Source organism: Eulemur rufifrons, chromosome 7, assembly GCF_041146395.1.
Source record: "Eulemur rufifrons isolate Redbay chromosome 7, OSU_ERuf_1, whole genome shotgun sequence".
NCBI classification, from domain to species: Eukaryota; Metazoa; Chordata; class Mammalia; order Primates; family Lemuridae; genus Eulemur; species Eulemur rufifrons.
Genome location: NC_090989.1, coordinates 99195743 through 99219963, shown reverse-complemented (window position 1 = coordinate 99219963; position 24221 = coordinate 99195743). Strand labels below are relative to the sequence as shown.

The 24221-nt window shown below is 32.7% G+C and overlaps 1 protein-coding gene and 1 non-coding gene across 2 annotated transcripts in view; both read right to left on the bottom strand.

The window, feature by feature from the left end:
• Positions 1-1200: 1200 nt before the first annotated feature.
• KPNA4 (karyopherin subunit alpha 4) overlaps positions 1201-24221 on the bottom strand; it is a 59011-nt gene continuing 35990 nt past the window's right edge. The window contains exons 7-17 of the mRNA XM_069472994.1: positions 23863-23948; positions 22215-22301; positions 20065-20234; positions 19925-19969; positions 17374-17505; positions 13015-13143; positions 11487-11591; positions 7490-7561; positions 6141-6303; positions 3613-3707; positions 1201-1794 (exon numbers count right to left, since the gene is read on the bottom strand). Of these exons, the coding sequence (XP_069329095.1) occupies positions 1696-1794; positions 3613-3707; positions 6141-6303; positions 7490-7561; positions 11487-11591; positions 13015-13143; positions 17374-17505; positions 19925-19969; positions 20065-20234; positions 22215-22301; positions 23863-23948 (1183 nt within the window). The 3' untranslated portion in view covers positions 1201-1695. The remainder of the gene's footprint in view (positions 1795-3612; positions 3708-6140; positions 6304-7489; positions 7562-11486; positions 11592-13014; positions 13144-17373; positions 17506-19924; positions 19970-20064; positions 20235-22214; positions 22302-23862; positions 23949-24221) is intronic.
• Positions 12439-12789, bottom strand: LOC138388650 (small Cajal body-specific RNA 7). Its single transcript, XR_011234177.1, has one exon. It is a non-coding gene; the product is annotated as a small Cajal body-specific RNA 7 (non-coding RNA).

The following is a 24221-nucleotide window of genomic DNA, read 5'->3' as shown; positions in this document are numbered from 1 at the left end:
GTGTTTCAGAATTACCAGTTGATTTTTAAACACAAAGTAGATATAGATGCTAATGGTGGCTAATCTGGTATGTTTCTTATAGCAAACTGTTGTTCATGCAACACTTGTGCTCAAAGGGGAAGGCACAGGATTTCCTACAATGAGCCACCTTATAAAGAGTTCTTTTTGTACAAATTAATTTATGTCACATTTAATTTAGTGTGCATAACCTCAAAACTGAGGTATTATTCCAATTTATAAAAACCACTTGCATAACTTTTATGCAAGTTTTAAAAATACAAAGTTTTCTCCCTAAAGTGGCTCAAAATAGATTGTTCATGGCTGCCTACATCTAAGATAAAAAGATTCTAAAACAATTGAACAGATTAGGCATATTATTAAAGGTGTTCAAACCATTACTTGATTTGTACATCTACTCAAACCTCTTCATCGGTTTTTATTCAGCAGTACATATGCACCAAATTCCATTTTAGAAGTTTCCATATCATTTTCATAGAAAACAAACCTTGAAAACAAGTAACATTTAAACACAGCACGGTATTCTACCACAACTGAAACTTTTTTCTTCTTCTTCTTTACAGGACTCAACAAAATCTAAAAATGAACTATGCTGTAGATTTACCTCATGCAAAGATCTTTATGTTATCTCTGAAAATGAAAAGGATGGCCTTTTAAGCACATTTTACTGTTTTATACTATTATGGCAACTTGTGTACTGCAACACAGTCTATTTTGAGGGAAATTTATGATTTTTTTTCATGCAAAAATCTACACAAATTAGTTTTGATGATATGGAAAGCTTTTCATAGCATCAAACATTCATCTGGTGCAAATGCACAGGGAAACCTTCCTGAAGTTTTCTGACTTGAGAAGCAAGTAAAAAAAAAAAAAGCCATACTAGGTAAAGTAAATAAAAACTAAAAAAAAAAAAAAAAAGGGAGGGAGGTGAGAAAAGGGAAGAGGGAAAATAGAAAACACAGGCTGCAGAGTAAACCAATGTCTGCTGCTAAACCGGTCTTTGTTTTCATGTCCAGTGTACATTAACACTTATGATCTCATTTTGATGATTTACTAGGTTTGTTATCAGCCCCCTGAAGGCGAATCAAGCTTGCATGCGTTCACATACAGCACCACAACCACACTCTCGTACACAGTCACTCCAGGACTAGGAGTCTGCTTCATGAGTGAAGAGCCCTAGATTTGAAAGATGAACCTGGCTCTCCATCACTGAGCCAGACATTCATTCAACATTGTCCATTCACACACTGCTTCATAGCAAGGCCTGGGCTCATTTTCCTTTGACTTATATGGGCATCCTATTCTCTTTTATGCTTACAAGGCTTGAAGATGACAGTACTGCACTTTCCCCTCAACTGATAAAGAGTAAGTCAATGTTCCTTCTCAGGCACTGAAGATCTGTGACCTGTAGCCCTTTTTACTTTGAACAACCTAAGTAAGCATTCATGTAAAGTTTTCGTTACATTTTGCCACTCATTCTCACTCGCACCCACTCGCCATCTTGACCTCATTTGGGCATTTTCTGTGATTCCAAATGAAATCTTCACATTTTCTTTCCCGATTTAATGCAGCAGCAGATCCCATGAGCCAAGCTTGATGGATCAAACCTTTTTATATATATGTATATATATATATATATCTCAGTGCTGCATTGTACCTAACTTCCACAACATCTTTCTAAAACTGGAACCCTTCTGTTGGTACATTGGCAGATGAATTGAAACCAAATGTTCCACCTTGAATTGCCTCTGGAACAAGGCTAGGATCTTCATCAATCTAGGCAAAAAAAGAAAAAGAATGTGATGATTACTTTTAAAGTATATATAATAAACAACATTACAGTAATAGTCCCATTACCCTTACAGTGCAAGAGAGATGATAAGTGCCAACATTGTCCTACCATCCTTTAGAAAGCTGAAACACTTTGTAAAGCTTTTTCTTAAGGGATGCCAAAATAAGAATAAACTTAAGAGAATACTAAAGATGGATATCTTCCAAAAGAATGAAGGAGCAATAATAAATTGGAGATGGTCCTAGGTCTCAAACTGGGAGGGTACACACTGGTACCCACTACAATTTCCTTTGTACCTGGGCAAATATATAGAGTTAGTGACAATTAAAAAAACTAATGCCACCACCACTTTGGAAAGTAAGTGTAATCTTTGGTTAACCTTTTAATAGCAATTGGAGACAAATGGTATTTGGGCTTAAAATAATAAAATACAGGTTGAGTATCCCTAATCTGAAAAGCCAAAATCCAAAATGCTCCAAAATCTGAAACTTTTTGAGCATCAATGACATTCCAGTGAGCATTTTGGATATTGGATTAAGGATGCTCAACTGATAAATATAATGCAAATATTCAAAACTTCTAAAAAATTAATAATCTGAAACATTTCTAGTCCCAAGCATTTCAGATAAGCGATACTCAACCTATAATAGGTCTGTTAATGATGGATAAATGATATTCTACATGCTTTATCAGAAGGTTCTTTTTGAAATTCCACAAAATTACAAACCTACAGTGTAGTTCCTATAACTATATACATCATCTGAATTAGTCTTTTCACAATGCAAGACAGTAACAAAGAACTGTCTGTTGAGGTGTTAGAAATCCTAAGGCTCTGTCAACTTATTGTACTTAGTCACCACATTGCAAATTAGGATTTCCAAAAAAATCTAACTTTAAGGCATGTGATTAAAGCCACCCTTAAAAGAATATGGCTCTTCTGATTTATTTCACTGACATTATATCTAAATGGGACTTAGCTTGGACATCTATAAGTATATAGTTTATAATTTTCTTTTCTAGTACTGTCCTTGTCAGGTTAATGTTCAAACAATACATGCTTAACAAAATGTTTAAAAACATTCCATTCTTTTATGATAATGTGGAGAAGTATGTAGTATAAGATTTATGTTTTTGAAAAGTTGAGAAATCATTCAAGAAATCCACTGGTGGCTGTATCTAACCATTATAATTTGCTAAGGAGCAACTGCTTTAATTTTAGATTTACTTTTCCAAAGAGGCAATACTAAAAGTAAGTGAATACTTAAATTTCAACTACTACATACTGACAATCTGAACATATTTTAGATTATACCATACCTTAACTGTATAGTGCCTTATCTTTTATGATGATTTATTTTCATTTTATTTATTTATTATCTTCATATTTGGTTTTGGTCACAAAATAAAAATAACAGTGACAATTTATTCAAGTGTGGATTAACTAATTATTGTCATAAAGAACTTAATATAGGATAGACTAGTATCACTGCTTTGTTTATAAACATGTCATGCTATTAAAAATTTTTTTAAATGAGAACTATAAAGACATAAAGTGAAAATAAGGCCTAACTTACCCACTGTTAAAAAATCCTTATCTTTTTGCCATTAGAGCTAATATGCCCTTTAAGGGATTTTAAAATACTGAAATATTTATGTTTCCAAAGTAGGTGACATTACTGCCACACATCTATTTTAATTCCATTCCAAAAACAAAATACACAAACGTATACCCCCTACCTTACTATTTCATCCAAGCTTATGTTTATATATAAAACTAAGAAAACTACAAAATTATTAAATACATCATCTGAAGAGAAGAACTGATCAATGATCTCATAGGCCAATTTGTAGATGTCTTCATTTTCATGATTTTGAAGTTGTTCAATTTTCTCCAGTCCTGCAAGAAATTTTATGAAGTGAAACAATAGTAATATTTAAAAAGTAGTGACAAGTTACAATAATCTTGAGAACAGATATAATCTAATCTTTGGATTGTAAACTCTTTGGATTATAATTCTTAGAAATCTATTCTAAAGGTGATTCTTAAATATAAAAAGATTTTATACACAAAGATACAGCATATTTACCTTTAAAAAACTAACAACCTGAGTGTCTAACTGCATGGAATTATATACGCAAGCCATGGGACATCTTTTCAGCAGAATAATATATAACCAATGTTTATAAAGAGTTATAACAACATGTAAAATTGCTTTTGTTTGTTAAAAGTAAAAAGCAGAATCTTCCCACTTTCTAGCATCTGCCAAGTTTTTATCCTGAGCATACATGAATAAAAAATTTAAAATACTGGTGATTAATAAATGATGCAAGACACCTGTTAAGCATACTGGAAAATGACCAAAATTAAACACAGTATTTCATGGAAAAAGAGAATTTTCCCTATAAATATTGAGTTTAATAAATCATATGCAGAAACATTAAAAATAATATATATACTTAATGTGTTGATATGCAAATGTGATCTTGTTTTGCTTTAGAGGAGAAATAATTTTAAGGTCTCTGAAATAAAGTGAAATTGCCCTTTCATGAGTGTTCCTCCTCTATCCATTCCTTAAATGGAGGAAGTTATCTTGGGCTCATTTCTCACTCTACACTCTCTCATTTTGGTGATCCTTCTATCCATTAAAAAATTTAGCTACTCCATCTAGGCTGAGGACTTTAACATCTATAGCTTCACTTCTCTGAGCTTTGCATGCATGAAATTCAAACACTTGCAAGATAATTCCACCACATTTCATGGACACATAAAACTCAAACTGTCTAAAACACAATTTATTATTTGCCTTACTCATTTAAACTGTCCTGTAACTGTATTCTTATTTGGTGATACTCAAAAATAGCTTGAAGTCTGAGAGAAAGCCTAAATTCTCCTTTCCTTCAGTATCTCACAATCAAATCTCAAAAACCTCAAAAGTCTATCCATTTCTTGAATCTTACCACGTCCCCTTCCATCTCTATTATTACTGCCTTCATTTATTGTGGCCTGACCACTATATACTTTCCTAACTGGACTCCCTGCCTCCAAAGGCCCCATTCCCCAGATAGCCAGGCTCTATCTTCTCAACACACCAATTTCCTGGGTAAAACCATCCAATGGCTTGTCATATCCTACAGCAGAATCCACTGGGGAGCTTATAAAATACAGATTCCTGGGTCTTACCTCCAGTGAGGCAGATGATGTTCAAGAACCTGTATTTTTATTGTAATATATAAAGAAAAATTAAAATGCTTACATGGTAAAGAAAAATCAAGTAGTAAAAAATAATTAACTAGGCCTGCTGTGAATTTTTCTGGTATCTACTCCTTAGTTCCCTAACATTATTTCCCACCTCTTCTTCCTAACTTGATAGTTATGCATTATTTTTTGCTGTTCTATTAGTCACTTTAGTAACTTTAAATAAATTTATCTTATTACATTAATTTTCAAGTTTCTTAACTCCTCCACTTAAAGATTCTCTTCCTCTTGCAGTACCTCTCTTTGACTCACTTCTCGACTTATGTCAGAAACACATTTACTTTTATGCTTATCCAGATTGATAACATTTACATTCTGTTCCACAGCCACATTTGAGACTTTCATGTTCTGTCTATACATAAACTCTAAGAGGTGAAGTGAATACATGTTGTTTACATTCTAGGTGGCTCTGGTGCATGGCCAGATTTGGAAACTACTGCCCTACAGCATAAGGCATCTGCTGTACTGCAAAGCTTTTAAGACTTTGCAGGGGTCTGGTTATTGGTTACTTCTCTAGCTTTATCTCTTGGCAGAATCTACCCCATACTTTGTGATTCAGCAACACTAAACTACTTATAATTTGCTGAATGCTATTTCTCACCTCAGACTTTGCTCATGGTGTTATTTCTGCCTGGAACACCTTTCATCCCTTTTTACATTATTAATCCTTATTCATCTCTCAAAATCCAGCTCAGGTGTCAATTCCTGCTTCTTCCAGGATGGATTAGGCATCCCATTTTGTTGTACATTTCTATTAGGGTAATTAGCACATTAAATCAGTTCATATTTTCTTCAAGACTAGACTATATGCCTTGAGGGCAAGGACTGTGTCTTGTTTACCACTGTCTTCCCAGTATCTTAGCACAGTGCCTGTTCAATATGTGACAGCAATTCAGTTACCTAAGCATATGCAAGAGGCTGAGCAGGACTGTACATATTGAGTATAGTATTTACTTTATTCTGTTACTTGATTATCTAAGACAGAAAAATACAGAAGTGCTATATTAGTCAGAAAATAAAGGTAGTTACAAAAAGAACATTAAGATGTGGAATATCAGCTTATAATAAACTTACCTCCACATTCTTCTATAAGATTGGCTATAGTTTCTGCCTCATCTTCAGCCATTTTTAATATATTACTTAGTCCATCGAGTACTACTTGCACAACTTGTGCATCTTTTACAGTCAGCAAGTTGCAAAAAGGTGGGATAACATTTTGTTGGATAAGGTAGGCCACCTGAAGAAAAACGGCATAAAATAATAAAATGTACGCAAACTTTGTGCACCATGTTTTCTCACTGTAATAATTTGATTTTGAGTATGGAAACATGACCTCATTTCGCCCATGTTAAGTGAGCCTACATTATTAATCTAACTTTTTTCATTTAAATTTAGTTTTTTTCCTAAATTCAAGAAAAAAGAAACTAAAGTGAAAATGAAGAAATCACTCAACTTCATATTCAACATACTTGTGCCATAAAAAATACTTCCTTTAAAGAATCTTTTATAAGAAATTATGAAAATCAGTTAAGGAGGTTGTTAATGCAGGCTAGATGCTATTTTTAAAAAACTACAATGATTCAATGTGATAGCATCCATTGGCTCTTTCCTATAACACTTAGCACTCTCATATGCCTGGTTACCTCTCAAATTTACCATTCTCTTAGTTTCACAATATTTTCTAATCATTTCAACATGTAGTTAAATATGTTATTATTTCCATGCATTATATTATATTTCTATTTTGTTCTAGATTCATATTTAAGTGGATTCACTGCTCACCACCAGTCAACAGTTTGTGACAGTCATCAGTTTATTGTCACTTAGTTCTAAATTCACTCTTTTTACCTGCTCTGTGAAACAGATCTGAGCCCTTCAACATTACTATTCCTTTGCCAGTCGGCAATTAAGTTTGTCACATGCATGATCCCGATAGCGAGTGCCTCCTTACATTTTAGACCCTAGGCATCTCACATTCCTCACTTTAGTTCCCAGTCCCAGCCATATGGCTGAGTTTAATTCATTTGGCTTGCTACTGGTGAATTTGTTTGTTGTTAATTACTACTTGTTGTTTTTAATTTGTTAGGAGAATCTGTGAGGCAGTTTCTTTCTGCTGTATTAACCTAAAAAGTCTGTTCTTTTTTAATACTGTTAAAAAACTAACTAAACCCCCATGAACTATAGGGACCTCAATATTACCATGGATCAGAAAATTCTTGTAGGCCAACAAATTGGAAAAAGAATACTTCTCTTCTATGGAATATGACTAAAGGAAGTCAAGGTGATATTTTTGTATTAAAAAAGTAACAGAATACCTTTTACCTTACTAATATTTTAAATTATGATTTACTTAAATCTAAATCTTAGCGTTACCTGTACTTTTATTTTACCAGTTTTAAGAAATAAATAAAAGTTCAACTTACTTGATCTTTCCTTCCACTAATTGTTAAGTTACTTATGGCCCAAGCAGCTTCTTTCTGAGTGCCAAAATCCCCCTATAAAAAAGCAAAGCAAAAGACTACATGATCTGCAATATAGGGTTAACTGGAAAAAATGTTTTCTGAAATAATTTTCCCAATGCTTATTTCCCCAGATTTCCATCTAGTCTTTCTCTCTCTCTATATATATGTAATTTTTACTTATTAAGATAAGACTTTGAATATACTCAATCTACTCTAAACATACAGAGATTCCATTATGTGAACTATACTCAATCTACCCTAAACACACGGAGATTCATAGAAAAAAACTGATTTACTATTCTTGTTTAATAACATCAGATTAAATGAAGTTACTGATAAAATGAAATAAAATTAATAAAGAAAAATTTGTAAAAATCTGCAGTATCACTATAATGAGAGTCAAATTAAAATAACATATCCTCTTAAACACAGTTTTAAAAATGATAATACCTACCATCAATGAAACTATGATAAAAATGTTATACACTACCTTTCAAATATAAAAAAATTTAAAAATCATCTAAAAAGTCATATACATGTAAAACTTCATAATCTCACCTTTGACAATTTATCAAGAAAACAATTTAAAATAAAGTAGTATCATATATTTTTCTATATATGGTCATAGCAGCATCATAATAGCCAAAACAAAAGCAACTAAAATTCTCAATGGGCATAACTGACTTGTAACAGTAAATCTAATGAATGAAATAATAAATAGCTATTAAATAGTAGGAAGACTAGCAACATGGGAAAATGCTTATAATGTATTAAGAAAAAAACATAAATAAAAGAAATACAAGTTAAGACAGCAGTAAGATATCCTTTCCTATTTATCAGATTAAGAAAATCCAAATATTTGTCAGTGAGACTAGTAAGAGTACAAAATGGTACCCTTAACAGAGGGTAACTGGCATTATAATATTGAAATTTACATATATGTTTATCTGTAAATCCAGTAATCCCAAATATAACCTGGCAAAAACACAGAAAAAACTAACAAGTTATTTATTTATTTATTTTTTTACAAACAAGGTCTGTCACTCAGGCTTGATTGAGTACAGTGGAGTTATCATAGCTCACTGTAGCCTCGAACACCTAGACTCAAGCCACCCTCCTAACTTCAGCCTTCTGAGTAGTGGAACTACAGGTGTGCCCAGCTCATTTTTAAAATTTTTTTTAGAGATGGAGTCTTGCTATGTTGCTCAAGTCGGTTTCAAACTCCTGGCCTCAGGTGTTCCTACTGCCTCAGCCTCCCAAAGAGCTGGGATTACAGATGTGAACCACCATGCCCAGCCACAAGCTATTCTGTAAAGTACTATTTATTTTTTAAAGACAGAACATTGCTCTGTCGCCCTGGGTAGAGTGCAGGGGCATCATCGTAGCTCACTGCAACATCAAACTCCTGGGCTCAAGTGATCTTCCTGCCTCAGCCTCCCCGCGTAGCTGGGACTACAGGCACATGCCACAATGCCCAGCTAATTTTTCTATTTTTTTGTAGAAATGGGACCTTGCTCTTGCTCAGGCTAGTCTCGAATTCCTGATTTCAAGTGATCCTCCTGCCTCAGCCTCCCAGAGTGCCAGGATTACAGGCGTGAACCACTGCGCCTGGCCTATAAAGTACTATTTAACAGCAAAACACTGAAGACATCTCAAATGTATAGCACAATGCAGTACTATGTAGGGAAAAAAAACAAGGAATAAGAAAGCTCTCTATATAGTGCCATAGGAATGACATTGTTTTAAGGACATCATTGATGGAATATATGCTAAAGGCAAAAAAAAAAGAAAAATCAAATCTCAAGGAAATCTTAAAAGTACATTCAGTAGCCATGTTGTTAGTGATAATAACCTTGTTATTTTGATATATTTTAATATATATTTATACATAAAATATATATTTATATTTGCATCTCTTTTCTTATGCTGAAAATCAGCAGGGTTTTTGGTCTTTAGTATATATATCATCAATGATGTACTTAAAAATAATGTATACTGATATATATCTATAGCTCTATATATCAATATATTAACATATTAATATAAGGCAAACAAGTAATTATGTTCATGCTTTTAGGAAGATTTTTAGCATAAGAGAAAAGCAATGAAAATATGAAAGAAAAAAAATTCTGTTATAATAAATATCCAGTAATATTGGATAGCTTCCTTCCATTCATGATTCATTTCTTATGAATTCTCATGTTCTTGAACTCATTATCCTTCATTATAAAAATACCTATCATTTATTTTGTTTTCTCAGGCCTAGAAATAAGGACAACCTTGAACAATAATCATCCCTATACCTAAACTATGATCCTTAATACCATTCCCTATAAAAAAGAATCAAGATACCCTAGAAAAATAGTTAATTCCAAGTCTACGTCAGAAAACATACAAGATAACCCTGGAAATCACGTCACATCTCAAAGGTAGAAATCTCAAAAACTACTGGGTGACATAACAAAGATACAGGCACCAACTTTAAGAGGTTCCCACTGGTTAGGGACAACTTAAATTTCAAAAAGGGTAACAACTAAGCTGGGCATAGTTGCTAATGCCTGTAATCCCACCACTTTGAGAGGCTGAGGCAGGGGGATCGCTTGAGGACAGGAGTTTGAGACCAGCCTGGGCAACACAGCAAGACCCCATCTCTCTCTAAAAAAAAAAAAAGTAAAAATAAATTAGCTAGGTGTGGTAACACCTGCCTGTAGTCCCAGCTACTCAGGAGGCTGAGAATTCTGAGGATTAATTGAGCTCAGGACTTTGAGGCTGCAGCAAGCTATGATCATGCCACTGCACTCCAGCCTGTGTGACAGAGTGAGACCCTGTCTCAAAAAAAAAAAAAAAAAAAAAAGTAACTAAATGAACTAAGACTTGCAAGATATATTTAAAAATTAGTAATTTCCTAATGACACTAAAAAATTCCACTCTGGTCTCCTTTTAAGGTTGTTAGGGATCCATGTCATTCTAAAATATGACTGATGAGGAAAAGAATCAATCATTTATCTTGCCTTCCCTGTATAAACTATATTTCAGAGTAACCAATACCTGATAAAGAAAAATCTATTTACTGAAGAATCATGGCGAATACATAAAGAATGACAGAATTAGAAAGTCATCATTTTCCAACTACTGGTAAACAAGGGATCCAGGCAATGATCACCAATGACTACTTAAAAACTATAAGTGAAAGATCGACGGATTACCTTATAATCATCAGCTGGAATAGCCTGATGACACCTGAAATCACTCATCAATCTTAATATTACTAGATGTAAGACAAACAGATGGCAAGTGTCTCCCAAAGTGAATCATTAAGTACAGAGTCCTACATGAAGTATTTATTCTTGCCTAAAAAGCTAAACTAGATCTACAAATTTATAGCACATGTGGAGAACAGATGACACAAGGAAAAACTTTCTTTTAATTATAGATCAGTGTTCAGAAAAAATTCTCATGCTATGACTGTGACATTGTAAACTGTTTCCCCCAAATGTTAATATGAACATGAGAGATGATATGGCACACAATTAATAGCATATTTACTTGCTATTTGATTTTGGGCCATTTATTTGTCTATACCAGTTTCTTCATCTGTTGAATGGAGATAATCCCTAACTTTATAGGCTTATATTATTAAATGAGGTAATATATGTACAGTGCTTAGAATAATATGCAAGCATTTATTACCAGTAGTAATAATATAAATTTTTACTAAGTCCCAGGATAATGGCAATTTTGGTAAAAGAATGATCCAGAAAAAGGGCCAGGGCTCCCCACTCCCAAGTTTCTTGTATATAAAAACTTCTGGGTTCAAAAATCTTAATATTATTTTACTATAGTATTCATGTTACTGTATAGGTTCTAATTAAATAAACAGAAAAGTATACATTCACATAATTTGTTAGATTTAAATCCTTTTCTCCTTACTGAGATACACGCAAGATGATTGTCTTACCTTATCCAAAAGGTGTATTATCATTGGTACAAGATTGGCATCAATTACTGCCTGAACCTGCTGCTGATTTCCTGCGGTGATGTTAGAGAGGAACCACACTGCTTCCTGCAGAACAAGACCCTTTCAATATTTCTCATTAAAAAATAAAATCTACATCTGAACTAGGAAAAAAAACATTCACTAAACTGACCAAATGAGTTCATTATGGAATAAGTTCCATAATAAAAATCTTAGAAATCTCAATTCCTCTACACCCCTTTTCCATATTTACTTTGGATAAATTGCAAATGACCCTAATACAAGCCACAATAAATTAACCCTTCAAAAGAATTCTTGAAACCAATGCTCCCAAACAGTATGACTCAAAAGAAGCGTGGCTGAACAAATACTAAAGAATCGACAAGTTATAATACAAATACAAATCCTAAAACTGTTGTAAGTGCCCTTCCCTCACATATGTTTTATTCACCATTCTTTTATGATTAAAAGTCCTAGCCAAAGTAGATAAATTTCAATTATCCACAATTTATGGAGATACAAAAATGAAATAGTGGATTGTTTTAGTATACTTATTTATAATAGTCATTCACTGCAACATTTTTCTCAAGAAAAAGTGGAACTAGATGTTTGAACTAGATGCTTTTAATGGTCTACCTTAATGATCTTTTTATGTTACTTTTTACACCACAGTAGTGCTACTTTTGACAAGATGGTGGTGGTCCTAGGTGTTTTACAAGTTTCATAGATAATAAATGCATACTGAAACCACAGCATGAAACAGGACAAAAATACCTACTTAACATCCTATGTAGGCTATTATAATTTACAAAACTTAATAAACTTATTAAATTTATCCATTTACTAAAGGGAAACATTTTCTCTATTTTTAAAAACTAGTAAACAAGTTTTACTACAAAAAATATTAGTATGAGCTAATGTACACTAGGCTCTTTTGGATCAGATCACGGGACCATGTTTAATGGACCTGTTAGAGATTTTAGGGTGCTGGGCTAGTTAGGTGAGCTGTTCTTGGGTTATAATCATCGGCAATGTTGTAATCAACAACCCATGTTATCTCTACAACAGCCTCAGATGCACTCCAATATCAGCATCACCAGTCAGTGCCCCCTTTCCATAGCCACCACAAGCACACACACATGCGCACACATACACACACAAATACACACATACTGTACTAAGTATCCATAAAATATTAACTTAGAAGAATTACTAAAACATACATATTAAAAACTTCCAGTCACATGACATTCAAAACCCAAATATCTCTATTTCATCATTTCCAAGAGAGCCAAAATAGCACTTTACAATTGATTTGTTTTATATATGAAAAAACCATACTAACCCATGTTATAAAGAAATATTTTATTTTCTCTAGATGTCTAAATGACAATTTAATATTAATATTAATGTAATAATCATTACAGACACTTCTAAGACCCTAATTTTATAAATGAAAACTGCTAATCTTTTATATACTATTTATTAAGTAGTATTTAAAAATACTTACTTTATTAATTTTCTCTTTGGGATGTGTCAGGAGTGCTGGGAAATGTGAAAGAGCATCACAGTTCAGAACTACTTGTGTTTGCTCATCAGTTCCAGTAACAATGTTGCCTACAGCTCTAAGTGCAGCAGTCTGAAATGTAAAAAGATTTAATGAGATGTTGTTCTATGTGAAATACCCTTTATTAAAAGGTTATGTTAGGCAGGTTATGAAAGATAAATGCATTCATTAACTCATTCTTCCATTCCAACAAACCTATCCTTTTCAAGCACTTAGTAATCAGGAACTGACCTAGGAACACAGGTGTGAAGAGGATAGTCATAAGTTCCAACTCTTATGGAACTTACATTATTGTAAGAGAAAAGAGTTGATAAATAAATAAGAAGGGTAATTTTAGATAGTAATTGGTGCCATAAAGAAAATAAGACAGTACTTTTATATTTAGTGTTTAAAAAAATTAAAAACAAAACATAGTTTCTTCCAGGAAAGCAGAAACCTACTAAATATGAGAGTTCACATATGAATTTGAATTATCAATTATTTTTCTGTGGTTTTAATTAGGTCATTTTCTGTTAAGTGGAATTTGCCTATTTCATATAAATGGAATAAAAAAGTATTTGGCCTTTTGTGTCTAGCTTCTTTCACTTAGCATGTTGTTACAGGTTATGTTATGGCATATATTAGTACTTCATTCCTTTTCATGGCCAGATAATATTCCACTACAGAAATTTTTATGTATTTTAAATTTTTATTTACCCACTCATTAGTTGATAAGACATTTAGACTGTTTCCACTTTTGGGCTACTATAAATAATGCTGCTATGAATATTTGCATACAAATTTTTGTGTGGATATGTGTTTTCTGTTCTCTTGGGCATACACCTAGGAGTGGAATTGCTGGTTCCTGCTGTAACTTTATGTTTAACTACTTTAGGTACTACCAAACTGTATTCCAAAGCAGCTGTACCATTTTACATTACTATCAGCAGTGTATGAGGACTCCAATTTCTCCAGATCCTTGTCAACATTTGTTATTTTCTTTCTAATTATAGCCAGCCTGATGGGTGTGAAGTGGTATATCACTGTGGCTTTGATTTGCATTTCCTTAATGACTAATGATGTTGAGCATCTTTTCATGAGCTTAATGACCATCCATGTGTCTTCTTTGGAAAACTGTCTATTCAAATCTTTTGCTTATTTTTAAATTGATTTGCCTTTTTGAATTGTAAGAGCTCTTTATTTATTTTGGTCATAAGTCCCTTTGCAGATACATTATTTGCAAATACACATCATTCTCTCTTCCATTTTGTGGGTTATTTTTTCACTTTCCTGATGGTGCCTTTTGGTTAACAAATTTTTAATTTTGGTCAAGTCCAATTTATCAATTTTTTCCCCTTTGGCTGTTTGTGCTTGTGGTGTCATATCTTAGAAAACACTGTCTAATCTGAGGAAATAAAAATTTGTGCCTATATTTTCTTCTATGAGGGTTTATATTTTTAGCTCTTACATTCAGGTGTTTGATCCAGTTTGAGTTTTTATATATGGTATGAGGTAGGGGCCCAAATTCATGATATTACATATGTGAATATCCAATAATCCTAGACCATTTGTTGAAAAGACTATTCTTTCCTGAAGGAATTGGCTTGGCACTCTTGTTGAAAATCAATTGATCATAAATGTATGAGTTTATTTCTGGACTCTTTATTCTATTTCATTGATCTATATGTCTATCCTTATGCTAGTTATCACAAAACCTTATTTACTACTGTAGCTTTGTGGTAAATTTTGAAAGTGACAAGCCTCAAACTTTGTTCTTTTACGAGATAATTTTGGCTATTTCTGGATCCCTTGTATGTCCATATGAATTTTAAGATCAGTTTTTTTGTTGTTGTTGTTTGTTTTCTGAGACAGAGACTCGCTCTGTTGCCCAAGCTAGAGTGCCGTGGCATCAGCCTAGCTCACAGCAACCTCAAACTCCTGGGTTCAAGCAATTCTCTTGCCTCAGCCTCCCGAGTAGCTGGGACTACAAGCATGTGCTGCCATGCCCGGCTAATTTTTTCTGTATATTTTTAGTTGTCCATATAATTTCTTTCTATTTTTAGTAGAGACGGGGTCTCGCTCTTGCTCAGGCTGGTCTCGAACTCCTGAGCTCAAAGGATCCACCCGCCTCGGCCTCCCAGAGTTCTAGGATTATAGGCGTGAGCCACCGTGCTCGGCCTTTAAGATCAGTTTTTAAACTGCTAAAAAGGCACCTGGGATTTTAATAGGGATTGCATTTAAAGTGTAGATCAACTTGGGGAGCACTACCATCCTAACAATATTAGGCAATCCATGAACATGGATATCTTTCCATTTATTTAGGTCTTCCAATTTCTTTCAACAATGTTTTATAGTAACCCAGCTTCTTTAACAAATAAATTTAAAAGAAGAAAGAAAAAAGAATAAAGGAGAAGAAAGTTGTAGAGTAACAGATACTTAAAAATATATAGCAACCAGATGGCCCGTGTGGACTGTGGATATCAATTTGGTCAAACTGTGAAAAAAATAATGAAGCAATAAATAAAACCTGGATACTTAACTGGACATTTAACACTAAGGTTTTTAAAAGTGCACTGGGTATGTGGTTATGTTAAAAAAAATAGCCTTACATTTTAGAAATGGAAGCTGCATGACATGATATCTGGGATTTGTGTCAAAACAATTTGGGGAGTAGGGGTATAGAGAAAACCTACATAGGCGTTCATTACACTATTTTATTTTCTTAAATTATGGCATGAAAGTTGAAAAATTTAATAAAATCTCCATTAGATACCAGGAAAAGTTCAGAACTTTCCTTGAGCACTGGCTACAGGTAAATTCCAAGCCTTATATTCTCATTGAAGTTCAGTATTAAAACTAAAGATGCATTCTGAAAAATCAAAAACAAAATAGAAACCAAAAATCTATACTAAGACATAAGTACCACATTCAAGAAATGCAAACTTAATGATAAACATATAATAAGAATATTTAAAATTAGTTACAAATACCCCTCAATGAAAAACTATTCTATTAATTCTTTCTGAATTTAGCTAAGTTTTCTTCTTTCTTTAAAGTGCTTTAATTTTTAAGGTGCTGGGTCTCTATTCTAACCGCATATCACTTTCACCTCAAGAGATTTTAAAGCTCAAGTTTCTAGGAAATATACCAGATGTACAAAATCTCTAAAGATTAGCAAGGGAAATTAAAAAAATATTTTTCTTTAAGCTCCACACAGTTGATTTTGATGTCCAGCTATAGTTGAGAAACAGTGACTCAGGCTAACAATTTTTCCTTGGGCTATTACTGTATTTTTTAGACTCTAAACATTATCAGATTAAAATATACTACTAACCTCAGAAAGGTAGGGAGAGCTTTCTGTATGGGCCTTTACCACTACAGTTTGATAGTTAATGCTTAAAATATTTGTGTGAACTTCTTACCCTCTCTTTTTGGCTCTTTCTAGATGCAGGTTCTTTGGGATAAATGTTATGTGGAAGAATTTAAAAATAATAAAAGAAAAAAATTAAACATAAAATGTTTAAACAATTGAAAAGGAATAATTTAGGAAGCTCCTAAGCAGCACGTTTTAATACAAAGGCTTTTATCTCATTACCAGTGAAGCTAAGGGTTAACTGAACTTCCCAAGTAATTAAAAAAAAAAAAAAAAAAAAAGCTGGGAGTGGAGGGAGAGTAGAAAAGTAAAAGAGGAGGAAAAAAAATAAAATTGTCTATACTTGTTACAGATGCCATCTAAGTTGCTACAGTGAATTTCCCTGGTCTACGGTAGAAATCAGTAATCTGCAACGGAGTCTCTTTGTTTGGTTTTATTTTTTGGCAGGGGAAAGGGAGTTCTTGTTAAACTGTAGTACTCTTACCTCACTTTCTTCATTTTTAAAATGAGGGCTAAAATAACTCATTCTTTAGAACATAAATATGTTGTTATGCTAAGAATATATTTATTTATTTAAACAATCAATCAATTTTTTTTTTTTTTTTTTTTTTTTGAGACAGTCTCGCTCTATTGCCCAGACTAGAGCGCAGTGGCATCAACATAGCTCACTTCAACTTCAAATTCCTGGGTACAAGAGTGTGCCACCATGCCTGGCTAATTTTTCCATTTTTTGCAGAGAATGGGTCTCGTTCTTGCTCAGGCTGGTCTCAAACTCCTGGCCTCAAGCAATCCTCCCATCTTGGCCTCCCAAAGTGCTAGGATTACAGGTGTGAGCCACCATACCCAGCCAAGAATATACTTTCAACTGTTGAAATTATACACCTTTGAATGCCATCCTTAAAGCAATTAATGGTAAGAAATACTTATGATTTTATCAAGAACAAACTTACCTGAACTTTAACTTCTTGGTGGCTGAGCAGAGGAACCAAATGAGGAACTATTCCAGAGTCTATTACCATCTGTATCTGTTCATTGCCAGCATCAGTAAGGTAAGAGAGGGCCCAGACTGTATCTACCAATATCTAATGAGTAAAATAAAAATTTAAATGGCCTTGAATATTTTCTCATTTTAGTAATTCTTAATCATACAACCAATCTAAGATTGTTCTATTGCCTTCTTTCTTCACTCATTTAAATTCACTAGAATCTTGATCTCTATTATATTAAATATTACCATCTATAAATGTCTGTATTGAGTATATACATCTTTTGGTGATACTCAGGATATTTAGGTCCCAAACCTAGATAAGTATCCAATCTCCATTCGCTAAAGTACACACACACTAACATAGCACATAAAATAGGAGAAAAAGACATTCTCCTTCCTAAAGGCTGAGGGATAATAGGTCCAAGCACATTGTGGCTAATGTATACAACTGGAAAGACTGTATGTATCCAACATGCACAGTGGTTCAAAACATCTTGGCTAGATGGATATATTCCAGGAGCTCTTTAGAATCATGACTACCATGTAGGTATGCCTACAGCATACCCTAGTATTAGTATTATAGTAGTTTAAACCAATGTTAAGTTTAAAACACCCAAGAAGCTCCTAAAAGGAGGAAATCAGCACTTTGCCATTGGTTCCTTCAGAAATTCAAGAAAGCTCTCAGGATATTTTTAATATAAAAAGAAGACATCCAATTAAAGAATTCACACAAATAAAGTGGTATCAACATATGTGAAACAGTTAAACTTCAAGTTGCAAATATAACCAGTTCTTTTTCCGGAGTATCAACATATGCTAAAACTTGTTGACATAGGTAAAAAATTTCAAGTTACTTGCTCAGGAGGACATAAAAACTAGATACATTTTTTAAAAAGGCCCAGTGCTAAATGTGTCAAAAGATGCTCAGATCAAAATCACAATTCAAACCAAACTAGATCTCATATATACTTTTACATCAAAGTTTATATTCTATGGCAAGCTTACTAATTACAACTACAACATTGACAACTATGTCAATGTTTCACTTATGATTTGTGGAAGCGGTTCTTTCTAATTTTTTGTTTTCAATGTCTTTGATGGCCTGATTTAAGAACTTGCTGTTAAGTGTTTACCTAGGAGACTCTGTTTTTAGTAGCCATTATTTTTTAGTAAGTAATATTATTTATTAAACATGTTACTAAAAAGAACAATGCAAACTGGCTTGAGAAATTCTTCAGGATATATCAAAAACAAGAAAAATGGAGTCTAATCTCATCTAGATTGGGGTAAACAGGTGGAAAGAACTCAATTTTCTCTGAATAAAGTCAACCAAGACGTCTGGTTTTCCAGTAAAGGGATAAACTTTGAGATTAATCTTTCTTGAAAATCATTTAAAAGCAAAACACCGAAATTTATAATTTAATCAAAGAACTTGGCTATAAGAAGCCAAAACTAAAAACTGCTTATTTTTTAAAGATCCTAGACTATTTGGAGTTAAAAAAAAAAAAAAGAAAGAAAGAAGAAAAAAAAGTCTTTAGAGCAGAGCTCATGTTCATCTAGAATTCTGCACATTGTCATCAATTGACAGTACCATTCTAACTTTAATTTGTTCCATAAGCTTTACAGAGATTACTGCAAAAAGGTATAACTGTAGAAAATATAAAGAAACAAAATAGCTCATCAAATACTGGTCACCATATCAAACTGTTCTTAAAGAACCACACAAAAGTTCCTGATTGTTGCCATACATTTAATTTACGTGATTTCCCTTACCCTAGTTTCCGTAACACACTAAAGGCTAGCCTGCCTTTTATAAGCAGTTAGGGCAGTTTTCCACCTCATTCACACTCCCTAAGTTGCCTTTTTCTTTGCCATCTGTGTTAGTAAGAATAAGCAAATATATTTGTTATGTTTAAAATCTTGTCTGCACTGATTTTTTTTTCTTGTTTGGATAATCAAGAGTTAGTTACCTTGATGAATGAAGCCAATACAAAAGTTACTATAACTGCAGAAATAGAAAAAAATGGAATTAAAAAGCAACTGATATTCATGATTTGGTATGTGTATATGAAGATAAATCCATGTACAGAAGCACAAATGTTTCCCTTTTTCATCGTCCAAAAGACAAAAATATCACTATGTGTACGTGCTCTCATTGGCCAAGTTGTCAAAATGAGCTTTCATAAAAAGCTCATCAACAATCAAAAGACATGATGTTAGTGACAGAGATAACTAGCAACTTTAAAAACTTTCAATGTGAGTTTTCACAACACTTACATACATACCTGTCACTGCCCAGACCAAAATAACAGATACGCTTGCTTTCTTCACCAAAGTTGTATTTTGTGATATAGGTAAACACAGAGTAAATATAAAAATGCCAAATACGTATTACAGCTCTTGAAGTGGAAAAATCTGATAGAAAGTACACTGACAGGATGTCTTAGTATAACATTTTCTCCCCTGAACATACATATATACATACAAATATATGATGGCAAGCATTTACTCACATTTACGTCTGTGTGATGAATTAAAACACAAAGGGCTGGAAGAATCTGAGGAGAGAAATATATAGATTTTAAAACATAAATAGATAAAAAACACACATAATTGTATCTATTTTATTTTATTTTTTTTAAAACTTATTTACCTCCTGAATGGTTTCCATTGGTGGTGGTGGGTCTTTGTGGCGACATAAGTTGACCATAACCCAAGTAACATTTCTTAAAAATGTTATAGGAATAGATGGACTTATGAAGGAAAGTAAAGGTTTCACAACTCCAAGACTTATGACATAATCTCTACACTGGGGCCCATCACCTGTAGAAAGATGGATTTATTACTTCAATAAGATATACCAACCATAAGCATTTTTAGAAAACATAAAGTACTGGGTACAATATGCTGCTTCTGTATTTTAACCAGATACACTGTTTAGTTTTATATAAAAGTTTTAGGTAATAACTACTAAGCTCACATTCAAGGTCTTTGAGCCATGAGAAGCAACATAAGGTGCCAGTGTATTTTTTTACACATTATTCATATCTTCAGCTTTATAAGCTGCTCACTTATAAAATGTTTTTATGTCATCTAAACTCTGGAAGTCCAAGAGTTTTTAAAAAATATTTTGTGAGCAGAGAATTGTTGTTTTTTTCTTTCTCTCTCAATGGTACCCTCAGTTTAACAAACTTTCATGCAATGAAAAAGATATTAATATATGAAAATATTAAAGAGAAAATAAATTTGAACAATTTATATTTATGATCCAATATCAGAGCATCAAAAGAGTATGAACTATAGATTATACGTTCAGAAAACTATGTCAGAAAAAAAGGAGAACCAACAATCTTAGAGAGTTTGTTCCCAATGTGATTTGAGCTGCAGCTCAGATCTACTGAAGCAGAAACTCTGTGGTTCTGGGACTTTATTTTAACAAGCCCTCCATGTGATTCTCATAGCATTCTAAAGTTTGAGAACCAACGCTGTAGAGATCTGCCAAACAATTTCTGTATCTGGAGTGTCACTGTAATTTCCAGTGTGAAGCCATGCTGAAGTATTACCATAAGTGAAAACATTTTTCCTTGCACTACAATATTTGGAGACAAAATCCTTGTTCTTTTTGCATATATGTATTCTAATTAATTCTAGAATATCATTGGGATCAAAAGCTAAATGTAAAGATGCTGTACAATAGTTCTAAATCCAAAGGAGTGAGAGACTCTGGATACAGAAGCAATAGCATTTCTTATGCTTGAGCATCATGGTACCAAAAGAAAAAAAAAAAAGAAACAATAGCATTCCTAATAGCAGTATACCCTATGCCAAATAGTTCACAGAGAAATCCTCCCTTAAAAAAATCATAACCATCCCCTACCTTGCATGTTGGCCCTGTAAAAGAGCAATAAAGAAGAGGTATATCAAGGTAATACTGATCACTTCCATTTAAAAGCAATAAAGAATCTGGCAAAAGTAATCTTTAGAATCCTTCTGCTTTACCAAATTAGTGAGACACCTAGAGAAAAAGCACCCCAACTCCAACTCCAATAGTTAGGTTCCTGACCTACATCAGGGGCACAATTCAGATACCAGATTTTTTCCATTCTCTTCTGGAGGATAGCTCTTCGAATTTTTGAGTTTGGGTTAAGTTAGGCTCTAGTTAAAAAACAAATCCTTGAAATATCAGAATTGCCTTTTAATCATTCTTCCTATAATAATTTATTAGAAAAATCCTGAAACGTATGGTGATCCTGGCGTTAAACATTTAACTCAACTGTCAATAAGCCACAGATATTTCCTGTTGACTCATGAAGATAGGGAATATTATTACTATTAATATATTTTATATATTACTAAATTTTAATGTACTAAAGTCTGCAAGAGATATAAAAGATTTCATTTTAGACTTTTCTCAGAATTGTCATTATGGAGAAAAATTATTGATTTAAGTTTGCCCCTCTTTTTTTCCTTTTTTTCTTATTACTTTCTCTGATGAGAGTTAAGAAATAAAATGGACTCCAGTATAAAACAGAGAAAGGTCTAAATTGTATACATATTTCATAATTATTCAAATAATTAAGAGTTGACTATATATGAAAAGATACAATGGTATCTTAAGCAACAAAAATGTTCATTCTCTTTACTATGGCTTTATACTTATAATCAGTTCAAATTTCTGTAAGCTATTTCACGAAACTAGTACTGAAGGCAAATTTTCCTTTTTGACTTCCAGTAGCTGTATTTTTATTACCTAGTATATGACAACAACAATTGTTGGACTAATATTAGAAGTTTTATACAAACCTATGATATTTCCCAATGCCCACACAGCTTGCTCACAGACATTCTGATGGGGTGAATGAAGAAGCCTCAAGAAAAGTGGCACAGCATCTAAAGGAGGAAAACGTAAGTTAATACTTAAGGCTGAAGATATCAAACTCTGAACAAAAAAAATCAATCTTAATTTTTTTGCTGAGGATAACCTCAAAAAAAAAAAAAAGAAACCTATCAAAAATATATTTAAAATATATAGTCATTTAATGATTTTTATTACAATAGCATTATTAGAAATGTTTTGACTAGCAGACTAGTCAGCATCAAAGTGAATTTTGACACACAGGAAAATGTTAAATTAAGCCCGTAAAATTTCATTCACAATAAAACCTGGATTTAATTCCAGTTTTAAGATTGATTCCTTATAGATTATCTTCAAATTTGAAAAAGAAAGTCCAATTGTTGAAATAACTTTTGAATACAGAAATTTAAATTAACAATATGTAGGACTTTAAGACAGTGATTTCTGGGCCACATGAGACCTTCTGAATTAGAAAGTGATTCTGTTACTCAACAAGGATAGGAAACATGGAGAGAGGTCCATACCTGAGCAAAATACTGGACTGAACAAATGACTATTCTTCCTTCTGGTACTACTTTGAAAAATGTTATTTAAGTATATGAAGATCAATCATGCTTACTTATAATAAAAATTAATTCACTTATCCATTATTTTTACTATATTAAAACAAATTAGCAGTGTTAAATTCTAAGCCTCTTTCTAAGCTTTAAAGACACGGAACAGAAAGGAAAAAAAGTGAGAGGAATAAGATATAGCCACAAACCCATAAAATTTACCTAATAGTCAACTACACAAAACAAAAACACAACACAACAGAAAAACACCTGAATACAAAACTAAAACAGTTTTAGTAGGATTTAAGGGAATTTTCTTTTCTAAGTAATATTACAACACGAGTGTCCACTACAAAATAAAATGTTTACTTGAATAACACCTTTGTTTCCCTTCAAAATCATGTAGAAATCAGTGCTTACAATTTTAACAAGCTTAGACAAGTACCCTAGTTACATATTTAAGAAGGATTTTAAAAGTACCTTCTTTAAAATTATTAATTTCTGTTTGACAGAAGAATCAAATAGCATTCATGAAAACAATATACTCAGGTTATTACTTCCAATAATAATTTTCCACTTCAATCTCTTGAAACACAAAAGCAATCCTATTATAATAGTGCAAAACTTCAAACCATTCTCTCAATAGGACTACTTTATAGAAGATTTCCTTAAAACATGATAGAAATCTCTGTAACAGAGGCTAAGAGGCAATATGGCAATGGGAAAAATCCTTTTATTTCTACAGATATCCTATAAATAGTTTAACAATAATGTAATCTGCTACTATAATTAGGAAATGTTTTCAGATTTAGAGAAGAATCAAGTGAACTTTTGGAAATAGAAAATGTCAGTTATTACAAAAAGATGATTAAAGTAATACTTAAATCAAGGTGGCCTATTTCGACAACCCTATGTGTTTCTTAGTAGGTATCATTTTATAATACAAATAGCTATATCCTTTTGGGAAAATCACTGCTGTTTTTTTTTTTTTACCGACCCCACTTTTAAAAATCAGAATTTTGTTTGTTAATAACCAACTTACTGGACTGAACTACCGCTTGAGTTTGTTCTGAGGTTCCAGATGCAATGTTTGTCAAAGCCCATGCAGCTTCAAACTGTAAAGAAGGACTACAAAAAACACCACCAAATATTAAACAGTAGAGATTTTTACATTGGCCCAAATATCTACTAACCATTCCTCCCTCTAGCATTTTAAATATGTTAAAAATTTTGTTTCAAAAGGCATATATCCATCCAGCATTTTTTTTTTTTTTTACCCTCCAAGGACTGTTTAAAACATTTCTTCAGTATAAAAAACATACAAACCTCCTCTTGTGTCCTTATTTTTAGTAAGAACTCTTTATTAAGATACTCCTCAGTTTTCTCAAGTACCTATCTGGT